Raw genomic sequence first — 21,172 nt, forward strand, 5'->3', positions numbered from 1 at the left:
TTGTATATAACTAGCGCGTTTTTAAGCAAAAGAACTCCCTCATCACTCTTAGTGCGTCGTCGGCTCCTCCTCGTTGTCAGCATGATCCTTCTGGTTTTGGCTGCGTGGTTCGCTATTCTGGGGCCCTTGTGGCTGTTCACCTCGCGCACGTACCGGGCTCCTCTTGACCTGGAGTCCATGCGGTATTATGAGGCCAATATCGACCGTATGGTAGCCCCCAGAGTCAAGGTCTACATACCCAACAGCCAGCAGTTTCCGGACCTGGCACAGGCGGTCGAAAAGATCGCCAATGAGAACCTAGCCAGGTCTTCGTCGTACAGACTTGAAGTTACTGGCGACAGTTCGCAAAAAACCGACGATCACATCACTATGACCATCCACCAGGCCAAGGAGGTGCTGTTCGCGATCTCCGATACAGAAAAGGACATCGACATGACATATACGCTTGAACTAGTAGACTTGGGCGAACTACCAAGCATGGTTTCTTTGGTGTTGTTAAACCACGTCCTTGGCAGCGAAATTGCCTTTTTCTCAAACCACGCTACCCTCGCACACCACGTTGCCCCTTACTCGCCAGCTTACCACCTGACTTTCAGTCTAGTATATGGCGGCGGCGATGAAATTCAGTGGGACATCAAGGAATCAATGCACAGATTCGGCGCTCTAGTTCAGAAACTCGACGACTCGGTCGCTAATATCACAATTGACTCGCAGGTCGAGTACTACGCAGAGCTGGGTACCTCTCCACAGAACAACGGGACACACCATGTTCTTGACAAAGACAACCTGAGTACTCTAGTCAATTTCGCCGAGTGGTCTTTGGCCTCGACGGTAGAATACCAGACCCTCAACTTTGTGCTGTACATCCCCTCGCCCTACCAGTCACCTCTGGTCATTGCCGATTCGTCGACCAACTCCTTTTTAATTCCGCAGTGGGGCGGAGTCACAATCATGAACACAATGCAGCATCATTTGACCAGCCAAGATCTGGACCCGGTGTTTGACGTCTTTGCATCTCAACTCCTCTCGCTTCTCGGTGCGCCAACTTCCCCGTCATCTCCTGCTATTCGCATGGACATGCTGTCCAGAATGACCACGCTGCGAGCACTGCGGTCCACCGCGGCTTCTCTGGGTGCTCTTGTCCGTCTTTACAACCATATGCCCAACATTGCCATCCCGAAACGCGTGCTGAAGCACTCAGAAGCAGCAATCGAAGGCATCAAAGCGAGCTTGCATGCCCTCTCCAGCTCGGAATGGGCCAAGGCTGCTTCGCTGGCCGGCCAGGCTTTTACAAACGCTGAACAGGCCTTTTTTGACAAAGAAATGGTTGCCCAAACGTTTGTGCCTAGTGAGCATATGTTTGCAGTTTACATGCCTCTTCTGGGCCCAATTGCCCTTGTTTTGTTCACAAACTTTCTTTCTTACAAGAAGCTGCGAAGGCTCAGCGAGCAATCAAAGAAAGCTTTGGCCGAGGCTGACGCGCTGGCTGCGGAAACTAAACTGCAAGTTCAAAATGAATTAGAAAAGACGTAGTGTTTGTATCACAAAAGAATTGCTTTGAAGATTATGTCTATTATCAACAAGTGTCTGGTTGACTCGATGCTCATTGTGACGGGGGCGTAGAATTCTACTTGAGCCAGCTCTGTTTGATTCCGCGACGCTCGAGCTCCTTACTGATTTTCGCCGTGTGGTCGCCCTGCACAATAACCTCCAGGCCCGTTCGTGCCTCTTGCACCGTAGTGGAACCAGCACAAACCACCCGGAGTTTTTCTGCAAATGCCTTGGGGTCTATCAAAAACTTTTCAAGACCAGCGACTTTAGTAACGACTTTATTTCCGCCTCGACGCTCGGTCTTGATTTCAATGTGCGGGACTCCTCCTTTCAACATCTTCACGGGGCTGTCATCGTTGCTGTTACGAATAGTGTGGAACATGTTGCAGTTTTTGAGAAAGTCGGTCATGACCTGTTCTCGTTTGACTAGCGTAACATCCTGTTTTAGTCCTAATGCCTTTCGAAGGGAGTCGTCAACTTTTACTTCGGCACCAGCTGCCAGGTCGTTCGAAGAGATATAGTTATTGACCATTTTGCGCAAATCTGATGCGGTATAGTATTGGTCAATAGCCGCTGGGGCAATCACTTCGCGAGCTAACGACCGGGCGCTGTAATACAGCTGTACTTCCATTGCTGATGGTTTAGGTGCCCTTTGTCGTGATTTCGGAGCAGGCGGCAGATTTTCTTCGTTTTGCTTTGCACTCATAATGATCAGATCATTCTGTCTCTCTTTAAGTGTCATAATCCCTTGTTTTTCGGCTGATTTCAGAAACTTGGTGAGTTTTTTATAAGACGTCTTCTTGATGCTCAGTTCAGGGTGTGAGTATGGTAGATTCTCATTCAGCAAAGAAGCGAAAGACGACGATGCCATAGGATATGAGTGCGTAACTGACAAAACTTTTCGCAGAGCGTAGTCGAATGCCTCGTCCGCTTCTTCCGAAGTGAGTGTTTCGCCTTCCCCAAGATAGTCTTCATCGTCTTCTTTCTCCTCTACGGGTTGAGAGTCTTGGGGCTCTACGGGTACGCTCGGTGGCTCCTGCGATTTTCTTGGAGGCATTTCGTTCTCCGGAACAAGAGTGTCTCCCACAAAATTCACAATCTCCACTGCTTTGCCTTTATCGTCCTCTTTAACCGACTGCATGTCGACCAAAGCAAATCCGACTGCTAACAACTCACCCTCCAAGGTGCGAACCTGCACAACTGAACCGGCTTTAGCTTCTGGTAAGGTGCCGAAAATCCCGGGGATCATAAAGTCCGCGCCATTCTGGAGAAACTGCCGGGTATTGGGAACAGTGTAAACCGCTGGAACAAGATCTGGATCGATCTGAAGCATGTAAACAGTAGGAACCAATTTATCCCGCAAAACAATCCACAATGGATGAGAATCTGCGCTGAAAACCTGCGCCTTGGCGCCTGAATGCAATATACACTTTGCCGACTGCACGGCTTTCGGAAGCAGATCATTGCGACCCTCAACTGAGATTTCTAGCTGTGCTCCGATTCCTTGCAGCGTCTTCTTCCGCTCGGATCCCTTTATGGCCGCAAACGGCTTGAATGAGGCCTTCTTGGTGAACATTATGTTGGAAACCTGATGAAATCAGCATTCTCCCAAAACCAAATCCTCAAAATCGCATGTTTTCGTTTCCACCGGCGTTTGCGGCCAGCGTAATAAAATGGTGTCCGACTATGGACGTGTTTGCTGCTGGATCGGAGCGAGGCCCGGTGCTTCTTATCCGGGGCTCCACGGGAAGACAGGTCTGGCTGGTTCCAGGTCGGAAGAATATCGCAGTGCGAGGAATCCATTTCAGTAGAGATGGCCAGTTGTTGGCCGTGCGCTACGAGGGCGGAACGTTTCTTGTTTTACAGACTTCTTCTGGTCGTACGGTGTCTGCTGGTGCAGGTCCTGCGTCGTGTCTGGCCTGGCCTGAGCCACAACCTAGAGCGTCAATTGACGACGATGCTCATGTTTTAATGCCGTCTTTTGAAACTATGATGCCCCAAACTCTTGTTCAGGGCTCTCCGGTAGGCAAGTTCAAACTCACACTGCTTGGAAACCTCTCAATGCGCGAGATGTCGGTAGGGGCAGGTCCCATTACCCACATTGCAAACGAAAAGGGCATCTGGGCCTTGATCTGCGGTAACGAGGTTGTTCTGTTGCAGTGTTCCCAGATTGAGGATAGAGTCAAATTAGGCGCTATCCGTGTCGCGGATACGGTACGGGCAATCGACCAAATTAGAACCGCTCTTAAGCGATACGGGGATTTTTACAAGTCGTTTGAGGATAATATGAAACGATTTTTCGAAGGCCTCAAAAGCCCCGATAATTTATTTGCCTATTTCCTCGCCGGAGCGCATTCGAAAGAGGTTGAGGAATGGCTGTTGCATCAACATGAAAGCGGCTTCCGAAGATGGTTCAAGGCCGTGCATGCCAATCTGGAGGATATGCGTAAACAACTGTCCACCATTGTTGCCCCCAATTCCAAGGCGGTATTGATATTTTGTAGCAAAATGCTAGCCCTCCACGAAAGTTTCGCTCACGGGTTCGAGATGATCGATGCCGCTCAAGCATTCAATCTTCAAAGCCAGTTACTTCTGAACCACGTCATAAAGCTACAAAAAGATGTTACAGCCTTTGCTTGTGTTCTCGAGTTCGTCCTGGGCCGGGCTATCGATCGAGTGCTTAATATAACGTCAAAAGAAGATTGCAGTATTGACGACGCCTGCGCTTACTTCAAGTCGGATCCGCAGCCTGAGATAAATGTTGAACCTCTGGCTGATCTAGTTTCTGCTACCTGGCAGAACACTCTTGATGTCCTAGAAAAGACCGTGCAGGAAACCTGCCGTTTCCCTATTGTGGGCACGGCGGTTGATCTCGATGTGTGTGACCAGCACGTTTATGCGTTGACGGACTCTAAACTATATGTGGCAGAGCCTGCATCGGTTTCTGAGTTCGATATTTCGGGGGGACTTGCAACATCGAATGGCCTTGTAGTTGCTGTGGACAACAAGGATGTCAAATTCTATGAACAAGACCAGCTTGTTAATACTATTTCGCTCGATACAGAGCCTTCGCTTGTTGCTGCAAAGGCTAACGCTATCTGTGTGCTGCAGCGAGACATGCGTTCGTTCGACATTGTGGGTTTGAATTAGAATGGAATGTCGCATTTGATTATTTTACCTTGCTCGTCCACGGAATAGAGCCGTCGTGCGCACTGCACCAATCGCCGCCTGTAAAGGCGTGGTAAATCGAGTTTTTTCAGCTGTTCTTCCATATGCTCGATAGTACTGGGGTGAACAGGACGGAGCGCGTCTCGGAGAATCATGTGATATGCTCGTTTCAACAAGTTGCGTTGTCTGCGAGCTACTGGAAGGCCGCCCAAAACTGTATATTGTATGCGGGGATTCAAGAATAGTTTCCGCCCATTCACACCAGATGTAAGCTTATTTTTGGAAAGGAATTGGATAAATTGATAGAACATGTGCGAGCCCTCATTTAAGTTAGCCATTGCAGCCTTGTGCTGATCAAAAGTTCTAGTTCCTGGCATTTGCAAGTTGTTGAACTTGTAGGCAAGTAGAGACTTGTTTATTTCTGGCTCATCGATTGGAATCAACGTTCGCAGGGGCGATTGTTTGACACGCACTCTCGCAAACACCCTCTCCAACACTTTTTCAAGATCTTTTACATCTCCCTGATTCGCAGAAGTTAGTAAGTCAAGTTCGGCTTGTGCAAATGTACATAGTGCGGCAATTCTCCTAGGATCAGTGACGTACTTGTACGCGGAGAACCGATGGGAAGCATACTTGTTTAGATGCCGGCGTGCGAGTGGATCGGGTAGCCTATTTATTTGAGTCAGTATGTTTCGAAAAAGTCTCAAAACATTCTGCCGTGTCGGTTCGTGGATGTACTGGGGGAAGCATGCCTGTCTCAACAGGAAAAAGGGCATGGACCTGATCAGTTTAGTAATGGCGCCGTTGACGGTGTTAAAGGTTGGTATGATAAGAAAAAAATTTTTGAACTGAAATTTTTTGAAAGACTGTGGTCCACGTGGGGTTTTTTGTGCCTGAACCGACTACAAGCGCATTTCCTCGATACTACAAAGCTCAAAAATCATTCAAGATAGGCTCGATCGCGTCGGCGCGGCGTGCCCCACAGATCTCCAAAGCAGGTACCGCAACAATGTAACAGATTCTGCACCTCGATTACCTGTACTCTTCAACGATTCGCATGTCTCAAAACAGAAGGATGCATGCTTACTCTCGATACTGCTCTAGCATGCGAGGCGGGAACTAGCCCAAGAATTTAAACTTCAAGGCATTCAAACACGTGGTTATGCCGCATGACGGGCATCCGTGTTGGATCACAAGCTTCAAGACTGGAATGGACTTCCAAATCGACCCCCACTTGCAAGATGAGACGGGTAAAACTGACTCGCGATGCAGACCCCTTGGTGCCCCTCGGCCCTGCGTTTGAAAACAGCATATGACGTCATGCGGTGTTTCAAGGTACGTCCTTCCTTTATATGCCGGATCCCGGAACCGTTTCTGAAACGAGCTGTCTGCAGAATCGAACTGGTGCTTCTTGCCATATATAACGTGAGGTCAGGACGATTTCGATCACTACCTCGAATCATGCCAACTGCACATGGGCTTGACTTCGCTGCGGACTTTGCAAACTCTGCGTCGCCAACCACGGCAAGTTTCCTACCCGCGGCCATAATCATTCCTCACTCTTCAGCCATAGACCTGCCCGACGAGCTGGTCCAAAACGACTTTTCAACTGGATCTGTAATGACTCTGATGTCAGTGCCCTCGCTAATTGGCGCGGCCAACCCGAGTCAAGGTGCAGTCACCACCAGTCAGGCGCCATTCACCGGTGGCTCGAATGGATTGCTGTTGGATTCGGGCTCCCCATCGGCAACCGGGCATGTCACGAACTCAACAAACCAGACAGCTACCCTCACCATTTCTAATTTGCCCACGTCCACGGCGGTGAACCAGACGACGTCCTCCTCGACGTTCCTACCAAAAAACGGCGCCAATCAGCCCGCTTCTTTCGCAGGGGTCGCAATGGTTGCTGCAGTGTTGGCTCTTATTTAATTGTATATTTTGCACTCGATCTTTATTTCTTAAACCACTGTTCACTTAACTACGCTTTGTCATCCAGCCCACGGTTCATCATGTCAAAAAAGGGAGATCTGGGTGCCGACCACCGAGAGGAGGAAGAAGAAGAAGAGGAGGAGGACCTCATCAATCATATTGTTGGGGGCGCTTCTAGCGATACGCAAGATATGGAACGTGAGCGAATGAAGCTACTGCTGGCGAATTTCGACGAGGACCAAATGGCCAGATACGAAGCGTTTCGTCGAGCAAACATCAATCGAAACGCCGTCAAGAAGCTGGCGAATGCGATTTTGAACCAGTCCATTAGTGCAAATGTGTCGGTGGCCCTGTCTGGTATGTCCAAGGTTCTTGTTGGTGATATTGTCGAGCGCGCTCGGGATGTGCAAGCGCGATATGAGAACATTGAGGGCGTAGAGCCTGGCCCTTTACGGCCCGAATATCTAAGAGTGGCATGGCGAGAATACAAAAGAGACACGGGGTCTGTTCCCGGGTTCCGTTGGTCACGGGTGGGTGATATGGACCGCTTGTTTTAATAGATATTTATTGTAATTCTTGGTTAATTTTGACGACGCTTGAAAAACTCAATGATTCACTTCTGCATTTCGCACTAACTATTGCGCTTTCCTGCATTCTTCATCGATGCGAACCAAGAGGTCGTTGGTAAAACTTGTGGTTTTTGTTTTTTAGATATGAAAAACAGTTCAGGTGTAGTAAATAAATCGGTTGCATTGGCATTGCGGCCAAGCAAGTTATATTGTTAGATTTTCTAGCCAAAATTGGCAAAAAATTGATTCGACCCAGGATCGAACTGGGGACGTTCTGCGTGTTAAGCAGATGCCATAACCAACTAGACCATCGAACCGATTTCTGATTGAGGGAGTTATGTAGAATATAAGCGAGTATGCTTTTATAACGTTAATGACGTCGGAAATTGAGTACGTCCCGGTCGTGGAGATTGAACTCGGCCTCCTGGTAGACTGAGTGTATTGTATTCACATGTCGATTTTTCCACGAAAAAAACTTAAGAAATGCTCTTGTCGCGCAAAAGTGCTTGATGTGTTGGTGTGCCTTGGTCTTGTGATATCGCTTTCACAAATCGACTGGAGAAGGGCCCTAACTAAAGGAGTAGGTAAGAGTGTTTTGTTTTATGGTTGTATCCGGTTAATAATGTGCGCCCCACCGAGAATGTTACGGTCCCCTAGTACCCATTGATAAATTTCACTGCTGGGAAGATGCCGGTGCCTGACACACGTGAGGGTTTGAACAACAGTCCCGTCCATAGTCGACAATTAGTTTAAAAATAAGTTATGTCTTGGTCTCATGGATATTGGTATGGCTTGCCGAGTAGGAAAGCTCATGTCACAATCTGACTCAGTGCTGCTTGGTTCCTAGCTGAGTCTGTACTAACTTACCGCTTTAAATATCTTGTACCTAGCTGATTACCCAAATTTTAACACTTTGAACCCAATACGGCTGGATTACTCCGCTGAAAACTCCTCTACATATGCGTAACAGACTAGGTCACAAGACCTCAGACTAGTTCTAGTGAGTGCAGGGTGTGCAATCCAGCACCTCCAACCTAAACACCATTCCCGTTAGGTACATTTACAAAAATCTATAGACTGCGATTTAGCATTGCTTGATATACATCACTAAAGAGGCTGAGTATAGATCAACAATTATACGGGGTTTCCTAACCCTGCGTGAAATGGCACAGAAGATGCGTTTAAGGTAATAAATTAGTTCAAGTCGGTAAGAGAGCCCTTCAAATGGACGTCTAACCTTTTCCATTAGAAGGACTCGTTGACTGAGCAGCGGCCAGCCGCTGCACGATCATGCCGTCTCCTCATTTGGAGGTGACCACGAGATCTTGGCGTATAACGCGGCCACTTGCTGATGTATGTCTGCATAGTTTTCAATCATGTCAAGAAATCCATAGAACATCTGCTGCACAAAGTTGATTTTGTCGCATGGATCCCCTATATCGCCAAAACTCGAGACGTCAGGGTCCACCTCGGGACGACTAAACAGTGTATATTCCAACAGGATACCAGGAACCTGTACGACCCTTAAGTACTCGAACTCGTGTTCAAAAAAGTCTGCGTACTCAAGGCACTTGTCGAAAAGATTTTCCATCATTGGCACAAGCAAACGGAGCCGGACCAGCTCTTCGCCCTCGCTTGCAACAGCCACAGACGTCGCCATAGCAAGAAAAGCCGGGTGCAAAGCGTAGAGCACGTCTCTAACCATATTACAAGCCAGTCTGCTTGTTTCCTCTGTTCCCCCGTAGCCGTCCTGCCACAGCAGCGCTTGCAAGCCTTTGAGGAGCATGCACGCGCTCTGCGGCGACTCAAGCAGATCCTCAAGGTGGGGACTCGACTTTTGGGCCCTTTTAACAAAACTTACAAGCTCCGGATCAAAAACACCCGTTGCTTGCTCGACATGCTCTCTATCCTCATGTCTCATACCCCGCGCGGTGGTGTGGTGAACCTCACTTGGACACTCTAAGCTACTAAGCGAAATTACATAGGCAAGCGGTTCCCTATGAAACGCATCCCCACTGCATTATACAGCATACAGAAGAGGAATTCAAGGTTTGTAGGGTTTTACAAGCATTTGGCTGAACTTCTCCAGAGCCTCGACGCCGCGCACTTCTTCGGTGAGCTGAGGTAGCTCCACCAGGTGGTAGTCCTCGTAAAGCTCGTGGATTTGCTCGAGATACTTTTGTTGGAGCCGTTTACGGGCATTGCACTGGTCACAGTTGCTTCCGGGTTTAGGGAACAGCAACTGGTTGACGATAATTGTGTTGGTATCGATGCCAAATGTGAGTAGTTCCTGGATCATGCGCTCGGTCTCGTACAGCGATAAGAATTCGGCAATGCACACACAAATAAAGGTGGTCAGATCGGGATTGGTGAACTGCCGGTTGACCTCGGCAATGATGTCGCGCGTCTCGTCAAGCTTGCCGAAAATCTCGTCAATGCTCTTACCCTGGGCACCCAAAATCGTGTTCAGCATAGGCCCAAATCGGGTCGACAGCTCGCGCACCTTACCCAAGGCCTTCTCGAGGATGGCGGGGAACTGCAAAAAGCGCAGCGTGTGGCCGGTCGGGGCAGTGTCGAAAACCACGACCGAAAAGTCCTGCTTCTTGACTCGTTTCATAACCTCAGCAAACGACAGGGCCTCGTCAATGCCGGGGATGGCAAATGCAAGGTCCTGGACCATGTCCATCATGCCATCCTGGTTGTCCTGAGAGGCCAGAAACTCCTCAATGGTGCCAGAGGGGTCAATTTCCATCGCTGACAGGTTGGGCACGCCATTCACGGGACTGGGATCCTTGCCAAACTTCTGGCCAAAGGCGTCACTGAGGTTGTGTGCGGGGTCCGTGGAAATCAGCAGGACGTTCTCGCGGCATTTTGCCAGCTGGAGTGCAACGGAACAGGAGTTTGTGGTTTTACCAACACCGCCTTTGCCGCCTACGAAGATCCACCGCAGGCTTTTCTGGTCTAGGATTTCTTGAACAGTTGGCGCCAAACTCATGATTAGGTGAGCAGGCCTGGCCCCAGCCGCAGAGCATTACGCATCCGGGGTGTGGAGCTTAGTTTGCCAGTGTAGCTCAGCTCAGCTCAGCAAAGGCCCCTGTCAGCTTGGCGCGGTAACTTTATACAATAAGGCGCACCGGCAAGCTCCGGTCGATCGAGAGGACCGGTAAAGGCCGCAAGGATAAGCTCAAAAAAAGTCGCCTAGCGTCGAATTGACGTATAATTCTTTACGCCCAGTTACTTTAATAACCGTGCATATGGCGAGCATTACTACGCCAGTAGCCGGTTCGGCAAACTGACTCAACGGCGAACAGGAACCGCTTGCAAAGTAATCGAATTTGAGGGCAAACGGTTAAACTGTTGGAACCCCAAATATCGGCTAAAACAATTTGTATGCCTCCTGGTAACCACTTGTCAGTGCTCAACTCTATCAAGAAGTGCTCAAAAAACCCCAACGTTCGGAAATAAACGGCAACGGAAATATGCAAACGCTGGCGCAGGTGTACCCCAGCCCTATGACAATTTCTTTTTTTGGGGGGAACGGGGGGTGCTAGTGATCTGGCGGCTGATTCCGCCCAGCAAAAGCTTCACGAGAAACCCGGTAAACTCAAACGAGTCCGTCGCATTGATCTCTTCTCCGTGCCGTGCTGATTAGAGATGGGGCCCTTTCGATTCGGGTTAAATGGCGGTTCGCTGTGGCCTGCCGCACAAAACGGGGGTGTCTGGGTTTTTTGCCCCAGGGTACTTCTACCCTAACATCGACCACACCCGTCCTCCGCAGCTTATTTGTTCGCACCCAGCGCAAACTTGTCTTAACCACAACAAGTTTGTAAAAATGTTGAGGACACTGTCCAAACAAATCGGTCGCGTGCCTGCGGCGGCACGCGCCATCCAAAAGCCTATTCGGCCTGCTGTGCTATCGGCTCGCCGGGCCTCCACCGACGCTGATGTCTTTCTCCAGGGCACCAACGCCAACTACATCGACGAGATGTACCAGGCATGGAAAAAGGACCCCTCCAGCGTCCACGTCTCTTGGCAGGCGTATTTTAAGAATTTAGACGGTGGTAGACCCTCCCAGGCTTCGTTCGCGGCACCGCCCGCTTTGGGCTCGGGCGCTCCCATTGCCCCGCACACCAACATTGACCAGATCCCTACCAACCTCGCCCAAGAAACTTTGGACCACGTCAAGGTTCAGATGCTTGTGCGTGCATATCAGGTCAGTGGCCACCTCCGTGCCAAGGTCGATCCGCTCGAGATGACCCTGGGTTACGACCCCAACCGTAAGGAGCACTCCGAGTTTAAGATCGAAAATTACGGTTGGACCGAGAGCGATCTCGACCGGAAGGTCACTCTTGGCCCCGGCATCTTGCCCCGCTTCGCCAAGGATGGAAGCAACGAGTACACCATTCGTGAGATCATCGACATGCTGGAAAAGACCTACTGCGGTACCATTGGTGCCCAGTACATGCACATTCCCTCCCGCACCAAGTGCGACTGGATTCGTGAGCGTGTTGAAGTTCCTGTTCCTTTCAAGTACACCAAGGACGAGAAACGCAGAATTCTTGATCGCCTTATGTGGTCTACTCTTTTCGAGTCGTTCTTGTCCACCAAGTTCCCTAACGACAAGCGTTTTGGTCTTGAGGGTGGTGAGACCATGGTCCCTGGTATGAAGCAGCTCATAGACGCTTCCGTTGATGCTGGTATTGAGGACATCGTTATTGGTATGCCTCACCGTGGCCGTCTCAATATGCTGTCCAACGTTGTTCGCAAGCCTAATGAGAATATCTTCCACGAGTTCTCCGGTTCTGCCACTTTCGACGAGGGCTCTGGCGATGTCAAGTACCACTTGGGTATGAACTACCAGCGCCCCACCACGGGCGGCAACCGGGTTAATCTGTCGCTGGTTGCCAACCCTTCGCATTTGGAGGCCGAGGACCCCGTCGTTTTGGGCCAGACCCGCGCCATCCAGCATGCCAAGCGCGATGAGGGTGTCTTCAACAAGGCTATGGGTGTTTTGATGCATGGTGATGCTGCTGTTGAGGCCCAGGGTGTTGTCTACGAAACTTTGGGCACTTGCAACTTGCAGTCGTTCAGTACTGGTGGTACCATCCACATCATTGTCAACAACCAGATTGGTTTCACCACCGATCCTCGTAGCGGTCGCTCGACTCCTTACCCCAGTGACTTTGCCAAGAACATTGACGCTCCCGTCTTCCACGTTAATGGTGACGATGTTGAGGCGGTCATTTTCGTCTTTGATCTTGCCGCTCAGTGGCGTGCTACCTTCAAGCAGGACGTTGTTATTGACCTTATCTGCTACCGCAAGCACGGTCACAACGAGACCGACCAGCCCTCCTTCACTCAGCCCATGATGTACAAGAAGATCGCTACGAAGGAGACTGCTCTTGCTCAGTACGAGAAGAAACTTATTGATGAGGGAACCTTCACCAAGGAGGACATTGAGGAGCACCGCAACTGGATCTGGGGCGTTTTGGAAGACTCTTTTCAAAAGTCCAAGGAGGTTGGATCCGAGATGGAGGACCAGTGGATCGCCAAGCCCTGGAAGGGATTCAAGACCGTCCGCGAGTTGGCTACCGAGATCTTGCCTCACGAGCCCACTGCTATTGCAGAGGAGCAAGTCCGCAAGATTGGTGACACCATCTCCTCGTGGCCCGAGGACATTAACGTCCACCGCAATCTCCGCCGTATCCTCGGTGCTCGTAAGAAGAGCACTGATACCGGCGATGGCATTGACTGGTCTACCGGTGAGGCTTTGGCGTTTGGCTCTTTGCTTCAGGAGGGCCACCACATTCGCATCACTGGTCAGGATGTCGAGCGTGGTACCTTCTCTCAGCGCCACGCTGTCTTGCACGACCAGGACAGTGACCGTGTTTACACCCCCCTCAAGGAGCTTTCCAGCGACCCCAACGATTTTGTTATTTCCAACTCACATCTTTCAGAGTACGGTGTTCTTGGTTATGAGTATGGTTACTCTTTGCATGATCCCCGCGCGTTTGTGATGTGGGAGGCGCAGTTCGGTGACTTTGCCAACACCGCACAGGTCATTATCGACCAGTTTATCGCTGCTGGCGAGTCTAAGTGGATGCAGCGCAGTGGTTTGGTTCTGTCTCTGCCCCACGGTTATGATGGCCAGGGACCTGAGCACTCTTCTGCTCGTCTGGAGCGTTACCTCCAGCTCGGTAACGAGGACTCGCGCTACTTCCCTACCGAGCACCAGCTGCAGCGCCAGCACCAGGACTGCAACATCCAGGTCGCCTACCCCACCACCCCAGCCAACTTGTTCCACTTGTTGCGTCGTCAGATGCACCGTCAGTTCCGCAAGCCCCTGATTTTGCTCTTCTCCAAGTCTTTGCTCCGTCATCCTCTTGCTCGCTCGCCCATCTCTGAGTTCACTGGTGACAGTGGCTTCCAGTGGGTCATTGACGATGTTGAGGTTGGCAAGTCGATCAACAACCGCGAGGAAATCAAGCGCGTTGTGTTCATGACTGGTCAGGTGTACGCCACACTGCACAAGGCTCGTGCTGATGCCGAGATCAAGGATACTGCCTTCGTCAAGCTTGAGCAGCTCCATCCGTTCCCTTACGAACAGGTCCGCACCATCCTCAACTCCTACCCCAACGCCAGCGACATTGTCTGGTGTCAGGAGGAGCCCTTGAATGCCGGCGCCTGGTCGTATGTCGAGCCCCGTCTTGCCACCACCATCGCCGAGAGTGCCCACGCCGACAAGAAGGCCCGCTACACCGGTCGCGCGCCCTCTGCCTCCGTGGCCGCCGGTTCCAAGGTCATGCACAAGGCTCAAGAAGAGGCCTTCATCAAGGATACTCTGGGGCTCTAAAACTAGAAGCCCCCGTTGCTGTTGTTAAATCTATACATTATTTGTATTTCAAATAGAACTTTTATCGCTTGCGTTTGCATATTCCTTCTCTCTCCTCCCTCCCCCTTCAAATCAAGATTCTCCCAAGGTCTTCAAGAGGTGCGGTGTGTCAGCAACCAAGGGTTTTTTTTTCACCATGCGTCCTATTGTCATTAAGGGCCATAGCCGTCCTGTCACACAGCTTAAATTCAACCGCGAGGGTGATTTGTTTTTCTCCACCGGTCGTGATGGCTTGGTGAACGTCTACTACAGCGAGAACGGTGACATGCTTGGAACTTTTCAGTCCAAGGGTGCAGCCTACTCGGTTGACATCGATCCCACGACGACGTTTGTTGTTTCAAGTACCTCTGGTATGAAGGTCTTCATGTGGACTGTCAAAGACGGCAAGGAGATTTTCTCTATGGACACCAAGTCCACGCCCCGTTTCGTTGAGCTCTCTCCCAACGTAAAGCAGCTTTTGGTGGTCACAGAAGAGCAGATGGGTCAGACTAGTAGCATTTTCCTGTACGATATCGATATGTCGGATGTCCAGAATCCGCAGGTTGCTGAGAACAAGATGATCCTCCGTAAAACGTCTCCCTTCATCAAGGCATCGTGGACCTACGACGGCAAGCACATTATCGCCATTCATCGCGACGGATCGGTGAGCAAGATCAATTCCGAGAGCGGAGAGGTCGAGAAGGAAGCCAAAATTCACGAAGATTCTTGTGTCGACCTCCAAATGTCCAAGGACCGCACCTACTTTGTCACTGCCTCCCGTGACAAGACTGCCCATCTCTGCTACGTTGACGACATCGAGGTCCGCAAGACATATCTTGGTGATGTTCCGTTCAATTCGGCCGCCATCACCCCCGTCAAAGACTACGTCGTTGCTGGTGGTGGTATCGATGCCAAGTCCGTCACCACCTCATCCGACGGCCGCTTCCAGGTGCACTTCTTCCACAAGCTTTTCGAGGATGATCTTGGTCGCTTAGGCGGCCATTTCGGTCCTATTAATCACATGACCGTTCATCCCCATGGTACATGCTTTGTTTCCGGCTCTGAAGATGGTTACATTCGTTTGAACCACTTTGATCCTTCCTATTTCGAGTTCACCTATGGTGTTCCCTCCTCTGCTTAAATGATATATAGCTATTTTTAGCCAGGCGCTAACGTTTTTTCCAATATTATTTTCCAATTCATGTTCTAGGCGGTGGGGGCGCCGGAACCAACACATTATCCACCGACTGGGCTGCCCGCACAGGGGGCGCGAAGACAGGCAGGTCGAGCTCTTTTTCGAGCATGGCGTCATTGAACCGTACTTTGGTTCTCTGTAGTGTTCGCTTTTTTCTATTGTAGCGTCCCTGTCGACGAAGTACCACATAGCAGAGAATAGCACAGATTAAGGCGACGCCGACCGCTCCGCCTATAAGACCACCAAGGATCTTACCGGTGTTTGAGTTGTGGGGAGCCGACTCGTCTTTGTTTTTACTGACAACTGTGTCCATTGAATGGTTGGTATGGGGGAATCTTTGTTTTTTTCTTGGATGCTTTTTGTTAAAACGTTCTATTTTACACTGATTCTGTAACATGTATCAGATTTAGAGTTCTCGATATAGACATTCGTCATGCGTCGTAAAAAATAAATGCATCATGATCAAAGCTGGCTCACTTTAGATATGCTGAGTGGGCGAATATCGTAGGCTCCAGGTGTTCCTATTGATACTGGTGACGATGGATCTGAGGGTATCTGCAGTGGGGGTGCCAATCGCAACGTGCTACTTGAATCGAGTGTTGAAGCTGTTATTTCGGAGTCACTGAGAGCCAAATCCTCGTTAGATCCAGTTACTATTCCCGCCAAACGTTCGTATTCGGCCTTTGAGTGGTATGACAAGTTGAGGCCAGAGCCCAGATACTGCTCTCGCAAGTTTTCCAGAGTAGCACTCAAGACAACCCTCTGTCCCGAAAACCTTGAGCTCGCGGTAGACCATCGTTCAGAGCCACGTTTTTCGCTCGAATTCAAAAAGTCGAAATCGGACTCGTGTGTGTTGGTATATTCCGTGGAGCGAGTCACAAGAGGCGCGGGAGCTGCTTCTGTTCCTTCTGGCTTCCAAACTTCTGGAGCTGGCTGCACTGGCCCACTAATTGGGTCTGGCTCACTCAGTTGGAAATTAGAAAAGTTGACGTCTAGGCCCTTCAGATCCAAGGGCGAAAATTGTGGCAGTTGCGGGGGTGGTGTAAACTTTGGCGCTGCTAGCAGACTATCGTCGGAATTGGACTTGGATGAATGTGGTTCTAGTCGCTCACCGGATTTATTAGGAAATTTTGAGCTATGATGTCGCTGGAATAGGGAAAACAAACGAGAAATTTGTGAGCGTCGATGGGGCTCGTGTGTCTCTGGTAGCTCATGGGGCCGACTATCGAGCAACAACGTGTGAGGCAATGTATCTGGATCTAGCGAAGGTTGACCTGAAACTGTTGGGTGAAGACTTGGAGCCCGCGGGGGGTGCAAACTCGGTTGAGACACATGACGAGTATGCTCCAAAGGGGGTTTGGTGTAGGGCCGGGCCGCTGGTGGGATTGGCGGTGCAGGCCTAGGGGATTCAATTGAGGGTCTCGATGTTATTATAGTTCCTCTGTTGACAGAAATGCCCATCTTACCATCTATTTGTGTTGAGATGCGTTGGGCCACCGACCTTGGCAGTCCGTTCAAGGTTTGCTGGGCCGAGGAAGGCCGGCTGGGACGCGGGGGGTCAATCGTGTGCAAGAGCGGAGGTAGTTGTATATGGTCCGGAATATATTGCTGTTGGTGGTGGGGGATGGGCTGCTGAATGGGGATCCTCCTTGGGTTTGCAGCCGGAATCCGAGGTGGCCCCCTGACCTGCGTCGTAGTTGGTCGAGCAGGAAGCTCTTTTTTCCAATAGTACGGCTCTTTTTCTGGATCGCGGGGCTTCCGTCTGATCATCACACTGGTTATGAAGCCAAGAAAAGATAAAGTTGCAAACCCGAGAATACTACCAAGTAGACACCCGAGAACAACGTTGAACGGTCCCATTGATGCTCAATTGAGGTCCAAATCAGCAATACAGGAAGGAAATTTAATCATATTGGGGAGTTCGGTCAGTTGCTGGTTTTAGGCAACTTCTACCCGGCCGGGCTCTAGAACCTCGTGGGGGGTTATTTCCGCTTTAGGCTCAATGATGCCAACTTTGATGGACAAAACAACCTTTAAAAAATCGTTACAAGTTCGTTAAACTGAAATATATAATATGAGGAGTGCCCGAACACTAGATCGGATAGATAGACGGTGGATACGTCAAAGGAACCGGAGATACAAAAGCGAGAAATGTTGGCAGAAGTTAAAACGACGACGGCCCCCCAGAATATGCAGCCATAAGCCCCAACTTGTCATATTTGGAGTTTGATCGCTGACGGTTCCGGGCCATGGCGTTTGCGCCCGGGTTAGATGCAGGCGGAGAAAATCCTGCTCGGGAAATATTCAGCGCTTCATCGTGGGTCAAGACCGACGAATCCCGACGGGTCCGTCGCGTGGACGGGTTTCGGACAGGCCCCATCTCAGCAATAGCTTCGCTAGTAGGTCTGCTTGCAGAACCAACCGACAGCGGCGCAACCTTTGGAACCGGCTCGGACGAAGGGCCAGGGGGAGGCGCAACCGCCTCCGAGGTTGAATTGATCTTCGCGGCAGTCGGGGATAGAGTTTGAGAAACCCAACCGAAAAAGCCCTTTCGCTCGGGAATTGTCTGGGGTGCGGATCGATTCAATTCGGATTCAGCTAGCCCGGTGGCGGCGGTCCTTGTTTCCTCGCCGCCCATTTGGTAGGTTGAGATGAAAAACCGCTTACTCAAGCAGGTGGTCAGATGATGGGATGTGGGGGGAGATGATTCGACACGGGTCCCTACGTCACCACGAGGCGGGGGATGAAACAGAGTGTTACATGTAGGAAAATTTAATCATACTTTTTGTTTAGTAAAATGCATTAAAAATTATATAACTGTGCGTGTGGAGTGCGCATGCCTAAAAATAATGAAGAACCCGGGGTCAGGGAGGGTAAGGAAGAATAGAGGGGAAGGAAGTGCAGGCTGGCTAACCGGACATCTGGAGCCTCCGCATTTTCGTCTGGCTGCCCCGTGATGTCCGCTTTGGCAGTTCAATGGTACCGTCCTCATCGGCCTGCGACGAGAAACTAAATCCTGAAGAGCGAGAGCTTCGTGATGCAGATCGAGTTTGCGGCTCGGGCGTGGGTGGCTCAGGAACCACATCGTCTACGCCCAGTGTCAGCACACGGCGGCCCGTGTTGCCGCTCAAGTGGTAATTGAACAGCATGGACGTCCATTGAGCCGGCGTGCTGGCCGTGCTGCCTCGACTCAGCCGGGTCGCTCTGCCTTGTGGGGAGGTAGAATCGCCGCTGTACGAGGCAACCCTGGTGCTGAACGCGCCTATTTTACGGGCAGGAACACTCTCCTCAATTGTTTTTGCAAATTTCTCGCTCTCTAACAGTCTGCATACCAACCGCTCGAGAGACATACGCAGAGCCTTGTTGTGATTTTGCAAAGACTTGGTTTCGAATTTTAGTTGTTTCAGTTCTTTAAGCTGTTCGCGGTAAGTCTCGTCCTTGATTTCATCCTGTATAGTCTCGCCATTAGCCTCAATAGTGTCTTCGCCTACCGTCTCTTCATTGTCACTTGCAAGCTCATCAGCTAAAGACATGCCGCCATCAATGGTCTTTTCAGCAAGAAGCAGTTGAAAGCCTTCATTTTCCTCTTCAAGGCGGCTATTAACTTCTCGAACCTCGTTGATTTCTTCTTTTAGATTCTCAAGACGAAGTCTCAGCTCATTGACCAGTAGTGTTTGTGCATGGTGCTCCATACTTTCTGTGGGAGTCGGAAGAATCATTTGACTCTTCTTTGGTGGGGCGAGCTCGTCGGCTTTGGCCACAGCGGCTGCTGCAGCGTCCGCCCAAGCCAGCTCTTCGGCCTGGTGCTTTGCCGATGCGACCCGTTTTTCACGCTTGAGCTGGGTGATTTCTTCATTCAGTAGAGAGGTCTGGTCAAGCCATTTGGTTTGCGCGTTGATGTGTTCCATAGTGAGTTGCGCCAGATCCGATTCTACGGCATGCGTCTGCTTGCGAAGCTCCTTGAGCTCGTTCTGAAGCTTGGCTATTTGGTCATCGCGCTCCGCAACATCGTGTTCGAGTTTGGACTGAACAGCCAGGCCCTTATCGAATCTGAGTTTCAAATCTTTCATAGCTGTATTCAACCGATGCGTTTCCTCCATCTCGAACGACAAGGCGTCCTCGAGCTGCTGGCGGCTTGAGTGCAGCATTGAATCTTGAGAGCTGAATACATCTGGAGCGATCCCACGGGGACCCATCCTAGGCGGTGCATTGGGGTATCCTTGTTGTCGTTGCTGCATCGCCTCGTCAGTCGCAGGTTGTGTTCGTTACGCCGCCAAAATCTGGTTTTCGGGGGAAACTGCAACGATTTCTGCGATGGAAACGAGTGAATATAGATGTTTTGATATACAACGATCTCTCGGTAGAAGCGGAATCCCTCTAATGCGATATTGTATACGATGCGTGTCTAAAGAGAAAGCCTCTGATGACAAACCTCGAAATGTATCTGGGGATCATAGTGAAGTTTTAAGATAACGCACAGCATGGGACAAGAAACGCGAAACGGATTTCGTAGAAGGGCCATTTGGCGGCGTCAACAACGGTGTACGTGTCGAGTTTTGACTCTGGTCACGTGCGGGCCAAGTCCATGGGAATTAAGTTATGCTAGCGCCTTTTGGCTCCCAGCCGTCGTCCTGGTAGATATTGGCAACAATTTCCAGCCCACTCGACCAGCTTTTAGCAGGGCTCAACTGCAACTGTCTACTCAGGCCTGACAAATTTGCTCAATGAGCCGTTAATGCTGGTGCCGAAACCTGCAGACCGGGCGCAGCGTATTCGGTTTTTGGGCTTTTCAATTGTTCAAAACAATTAAACGAGATAATCCAGAATCTGCAAAAGGTCTTCTGTACATTGGGTCCCCAGGATATTCGCTTCCACCGGGGCCTCGCTGTATCTGTCGCATGATGTCGAACCATGCATGTGCGGGTTTTAGCGCATATGAGCATATTTGAGCAAATTATAAAATCCTTATATCATGCCTCGAAAGTTAGTCAAGTCCATACAGACTTTGAAATGAATATGGAAAGCATGTCTCAAATGGATATCGTTAGTTCTATTGCCTCTATGTCTATGGCAATGGCTTCTATGTCCAGTGATATGGCTTCAATGTCTATGGCGTCCGCCGCGGCTTCAGCTACACCTACTGCGATGAACATGGTCGCGTCGGCAGCTTCGGCTATGGCCAGCATGGATATGGGGGGAATGTCCATGTCCCCCACTGCAACGAGCGCTGGTAACCACAGCAGTCACAGCATGTCTGGAATGGGCATGGGAAATGGCTGTAAAATCAGCATGCTGTGGAACTGGAACACCATAGATGCGTGCTTCATCTCTTCGGGATGGCAAATCACCAACAGCGGCATGTTCGCCGGCACATGTATTGGTGTTTTCTTCTGGGTTGTTGCTATTTGCCTGGTTCAGCGTCTGCACCGAGAATTTGATCGTTATATTTATCGCCAATGGGCTGAAAAAAACGGCGTGCTTGGCTGCAGCCCTGCTATCATCGACAACACCTCTAGCTCTTCGGGCGGCAACGCTAAAAATAAGTTTAATGTGCTGGCCTCCAAAATGGGCCTCGTTCCCAGTGAAACTTTCCGCCCAAACTTCTGGCAACAGTTTGTGAGGGCTTGTTTTTTCACAATTGACTTTGGTGCAGGCTACTTGCTGATGTTGATGGCTATGTACTACAATGGATACATTCTTATCACCATGTGGCTGGGTGCCTTGTTCGGGTACTACTTCTTTGCTGGTGATAGCGCCAGTGGGAACACAGGAACACCCCAAAAAGCCACGTGCTGTTAGTAGTTTTGATGATACGTACAATTAATGGATTCTTACATGCTTTTGCTCCATAAAGCACATGCCCCAGTCGACTCTGCCTGTTCTTCCCCC

The 21,172-nt window shown here is 50.3% G+C and overlaps 14 protein-coding genes across 14 annotated transcripts; 7 read left to right on the plus strand and 7 right to left on the minus strand.

Annotated features, from left to right (window-relative positions):
- Positions 1-81: 81 nt before the first annotated feature.
- On the plus strand, positions 82-1,533 carry B9G98_01108 (GPI transamidase component GPI17; the record flags this gene model as incomplete). Its single annotated transcript, XM_024807666.1, has 1 exon — positions 82-1,533. The coding sequence occupies one exon, from the start codon at positions 82-84 to the stop codon at positions 1,531-1,533; it is 1,452 nt and encodes a 483-aa protein (XP_024663434.1).
- A 94-nt stretch (positions 1,534-1,627) lies between these two features.
- On the minus strand, positions 1,628-3,127 carry B9G98_01109 (Translation machinery-associated protein 64; the record flags this gene model as incomplete). The annotated part of the gene is made up of 1 exon (XM_024807667.1): positions 1,628-3,127. One exon carries the CDS (start codon positions 3,125-3,127, stop codon positions 1,628-1,630), a length of 1,500 nt encoding a protein of 499 aa, XP_024663435.1.
- A 56-nt stretch (positions 3,128-3,183) lies between these two features.
- On the plus strand, positions 3,184-4,701 carry B9G98_01110 (hypothetical protein; the record flags this gene model as incomplete). Its single annotated transcript, XM_024807668.1, has 1 exon — positions 3,184-4,701. One exon carries the CDS (start codon positions 3,184-3,186, stop codon positions 4,699-4,701), a length of 1,518 nt encoding a protein of 505 aa, XP_024663436.1.
- Positions 4,702-6,180: 1,479 nt separating this feature from the next.
- On the plus strand, positions 6,181-6,648 carry B9G98_01111 (hypothetical protein; the record flags this gene model as incomplete). Its single annotated transcript, XM_024807669.1, has 1 exon — positions 6,181-6,648. One exon carries the CDS (start codon positions 6,181-6,183, stop codon positions 6,646-6,648), a length of 468 nt encoding a protein of 155 aa, XP_024663437.1.
- Positions 6,649-6,728: 80 nt separating this feature from the next.
- On the plus strand, positions 6,729-7,205 carry B9G98_01112 (Transcription initiation factor TFIID subunit 11; the record flags this gene model as incomplete). Its single annotated transcript, XM_024807670.1, has 1 exon — positions 6,729-7,205. The coding sequence occupies one exon, from the start codon at positions 6,729-6,731 to the stop codon at positions 7,203-7,205; it is 477 nt and encodes a 158-aa protein (XP_024663438.1).
- A 1,300-nt stretch (positions 7,206-8,505) lies between these two features.
- On the minus strand, positions 8,506-9,138 carry B9G98_01113 (hypothetical protein; the record flags this gene model as incomplete). The annotated part of the gene is made up of 1 exon (XM_024807671.1): positions 8,506-9,138. The coding sequence occupies one exon, from the start codon at positions 9,136-9,138 to the stop codon at positions 8,506-8,508; it is 633 nt and encodes a 210-aa protein (XP_024663439.1).
- A 123-nt stretch (positions 9,139-9,261) lies between these two features.
- B9G98_01114 (ATPase get3) lies at positions 9,262-10,212 on the minus strand (the record flags this gene model as incomplete). The annotated part of the gene is made up of 1 exon (XM_024807672.1): positions 9,262-10,212. One exon carries the CDS (start codon positions 10,210-10,212, stop codon positions 9,262-9,264), a length of 951 nt encoding a protein of 316 aa, XP_024663440.1.
- An 837-nt stretch (positions 10,213-11,049) lies between these two features.
- B9G98_01115 (2-oxoglutarate dehydrogenase, mitochondrial) lies at positions 11,050-14,070 on the plus strand (the record flags this gene model as incomplete). The annotated part of the gene is made up of 1 exon (XM_024807673.1): positions 11,050-14,070. One exon carries the CDS (start codon positions 11,050-11,052, stop codon positions 14,068-14,070), a length of 3,021 nt encoding a protein of 1,006 aa, XP_024663441.1.
- Positions 14,071-14,245: 175 nt separating this feature from the next.
- B9G98_01116 (Eukaryotic translation initiation factor 3 subunit I) lies at positions 14,246-15,229 on the plus strand (the record flags this gene model as incomplete). The annotated part of the gene is made up of 1 exon (XM_024807674.1): positions 14,246-15,229. The coding sequence occupies one exon, from the start codon at positions 14,246-14,248 to the stop codon at positions 15,227-15,229; it is 984 nt and encodes a 327-aa protein (XP_024663442.1).
- A 58-nt stretch (positions 15,230-15,287) lies between these two features.
- Positions 15,288-15,680, minus strand: B9G98_01117 (hypothetical protein; the record flags this gene model as incomplete). Its single annotated transcript, XM_024807675.1, has 1 exon — positions 15,288-15,680. One exon carries the CDS (start codon positions 15,678-15,680, stop codon positions 15,288-15,290), a length of 393 nt encoding a protein of 130 aa, XP_024663443.1.
- Positions 15,681-15,745: 65 nt separating this feature from the next.
- On the minus strand, positions 15,746-17,143 carry B9G98_01118 (hypothetical protein; the record flags this gene model as incomplete). The annotated part of the gene is made up of 1 exon (XM_024807676.1): positions 15,746-17,143. The coding sequence occupies one exon, from the start codon at positions 17,141-17,143 to the stop codon at positions 15,746-15,748; it is 1,398 nt and encodes a 465-aa protein (XP_024663444.1).
- A 304-nt stretch (positions 17,144-17,447) lies between these two features.
- Positions 17,448-17,921, minus strand: B9G98_01119 (hypothetical protein; the record flags this gene model as incomplete). Its single annotated transcript, XM_024807677.1, has 1 exon — positions 17,448-17,921. One exon carries the CDS (start codon positions 17,919-17,921, stop codon positions 17,448-17,450), a length of 474 nt encoding a protein of 157 aa, XP_024663445.1.
- A 271-nt stretch (positions 17,922-18,192) lies between these two features.
- On the minus strand, positions 18,193-19,521 carry B9G98_01120 (hypothetical protein; the record flags this gene model as incomplete). The annotated part of the gene is made up of 1 exon (XM_024807678.1): positions 18,193-19,521. One exon carries the CDS (start codon positions 19,519-19,521, stop codon positions 18,193-18,195), a length of 1,329 nt encoding a protein of 442 aa, XP_024663446.1.
- A 772-nt stretch (positions 19,522-20,293) lies between these two features.
- B9G98_01121 (Copper transport protein ctr4) lies at positions 20,294-21,082 on the plus strand (the record flags this gene model as incomplete). The annotated part of the gene is made up of 1 exon (XM_024807679.1): positions 20,294-21,082. The coding sequence occupies one exon, from the start codon at positions 20,294-20,296 to the stop codon at positions 21,080-21,082; it is 789 nt and encodes a 262-aa protein (XP_024663447.1).
- Between the last annotated feature and the right edge of the window lie 90 nt (positions 21,083-21,172).

Source organism: Wickerhamiella sorbophila, assembly GCF_002251995.1.
Source record: "Wickerhamiella sorbophila strain DS02 chromosome Unknown contig1, whole genome shotgun sequence".
Taxonomy (NCBI): Eukaryota; Fungi; Ascomycota; class Dipodascomycetes; order Dipodascales; family Trichomonascaceae; genus Wickerhamiella; species Wickerhamiella sorbophila.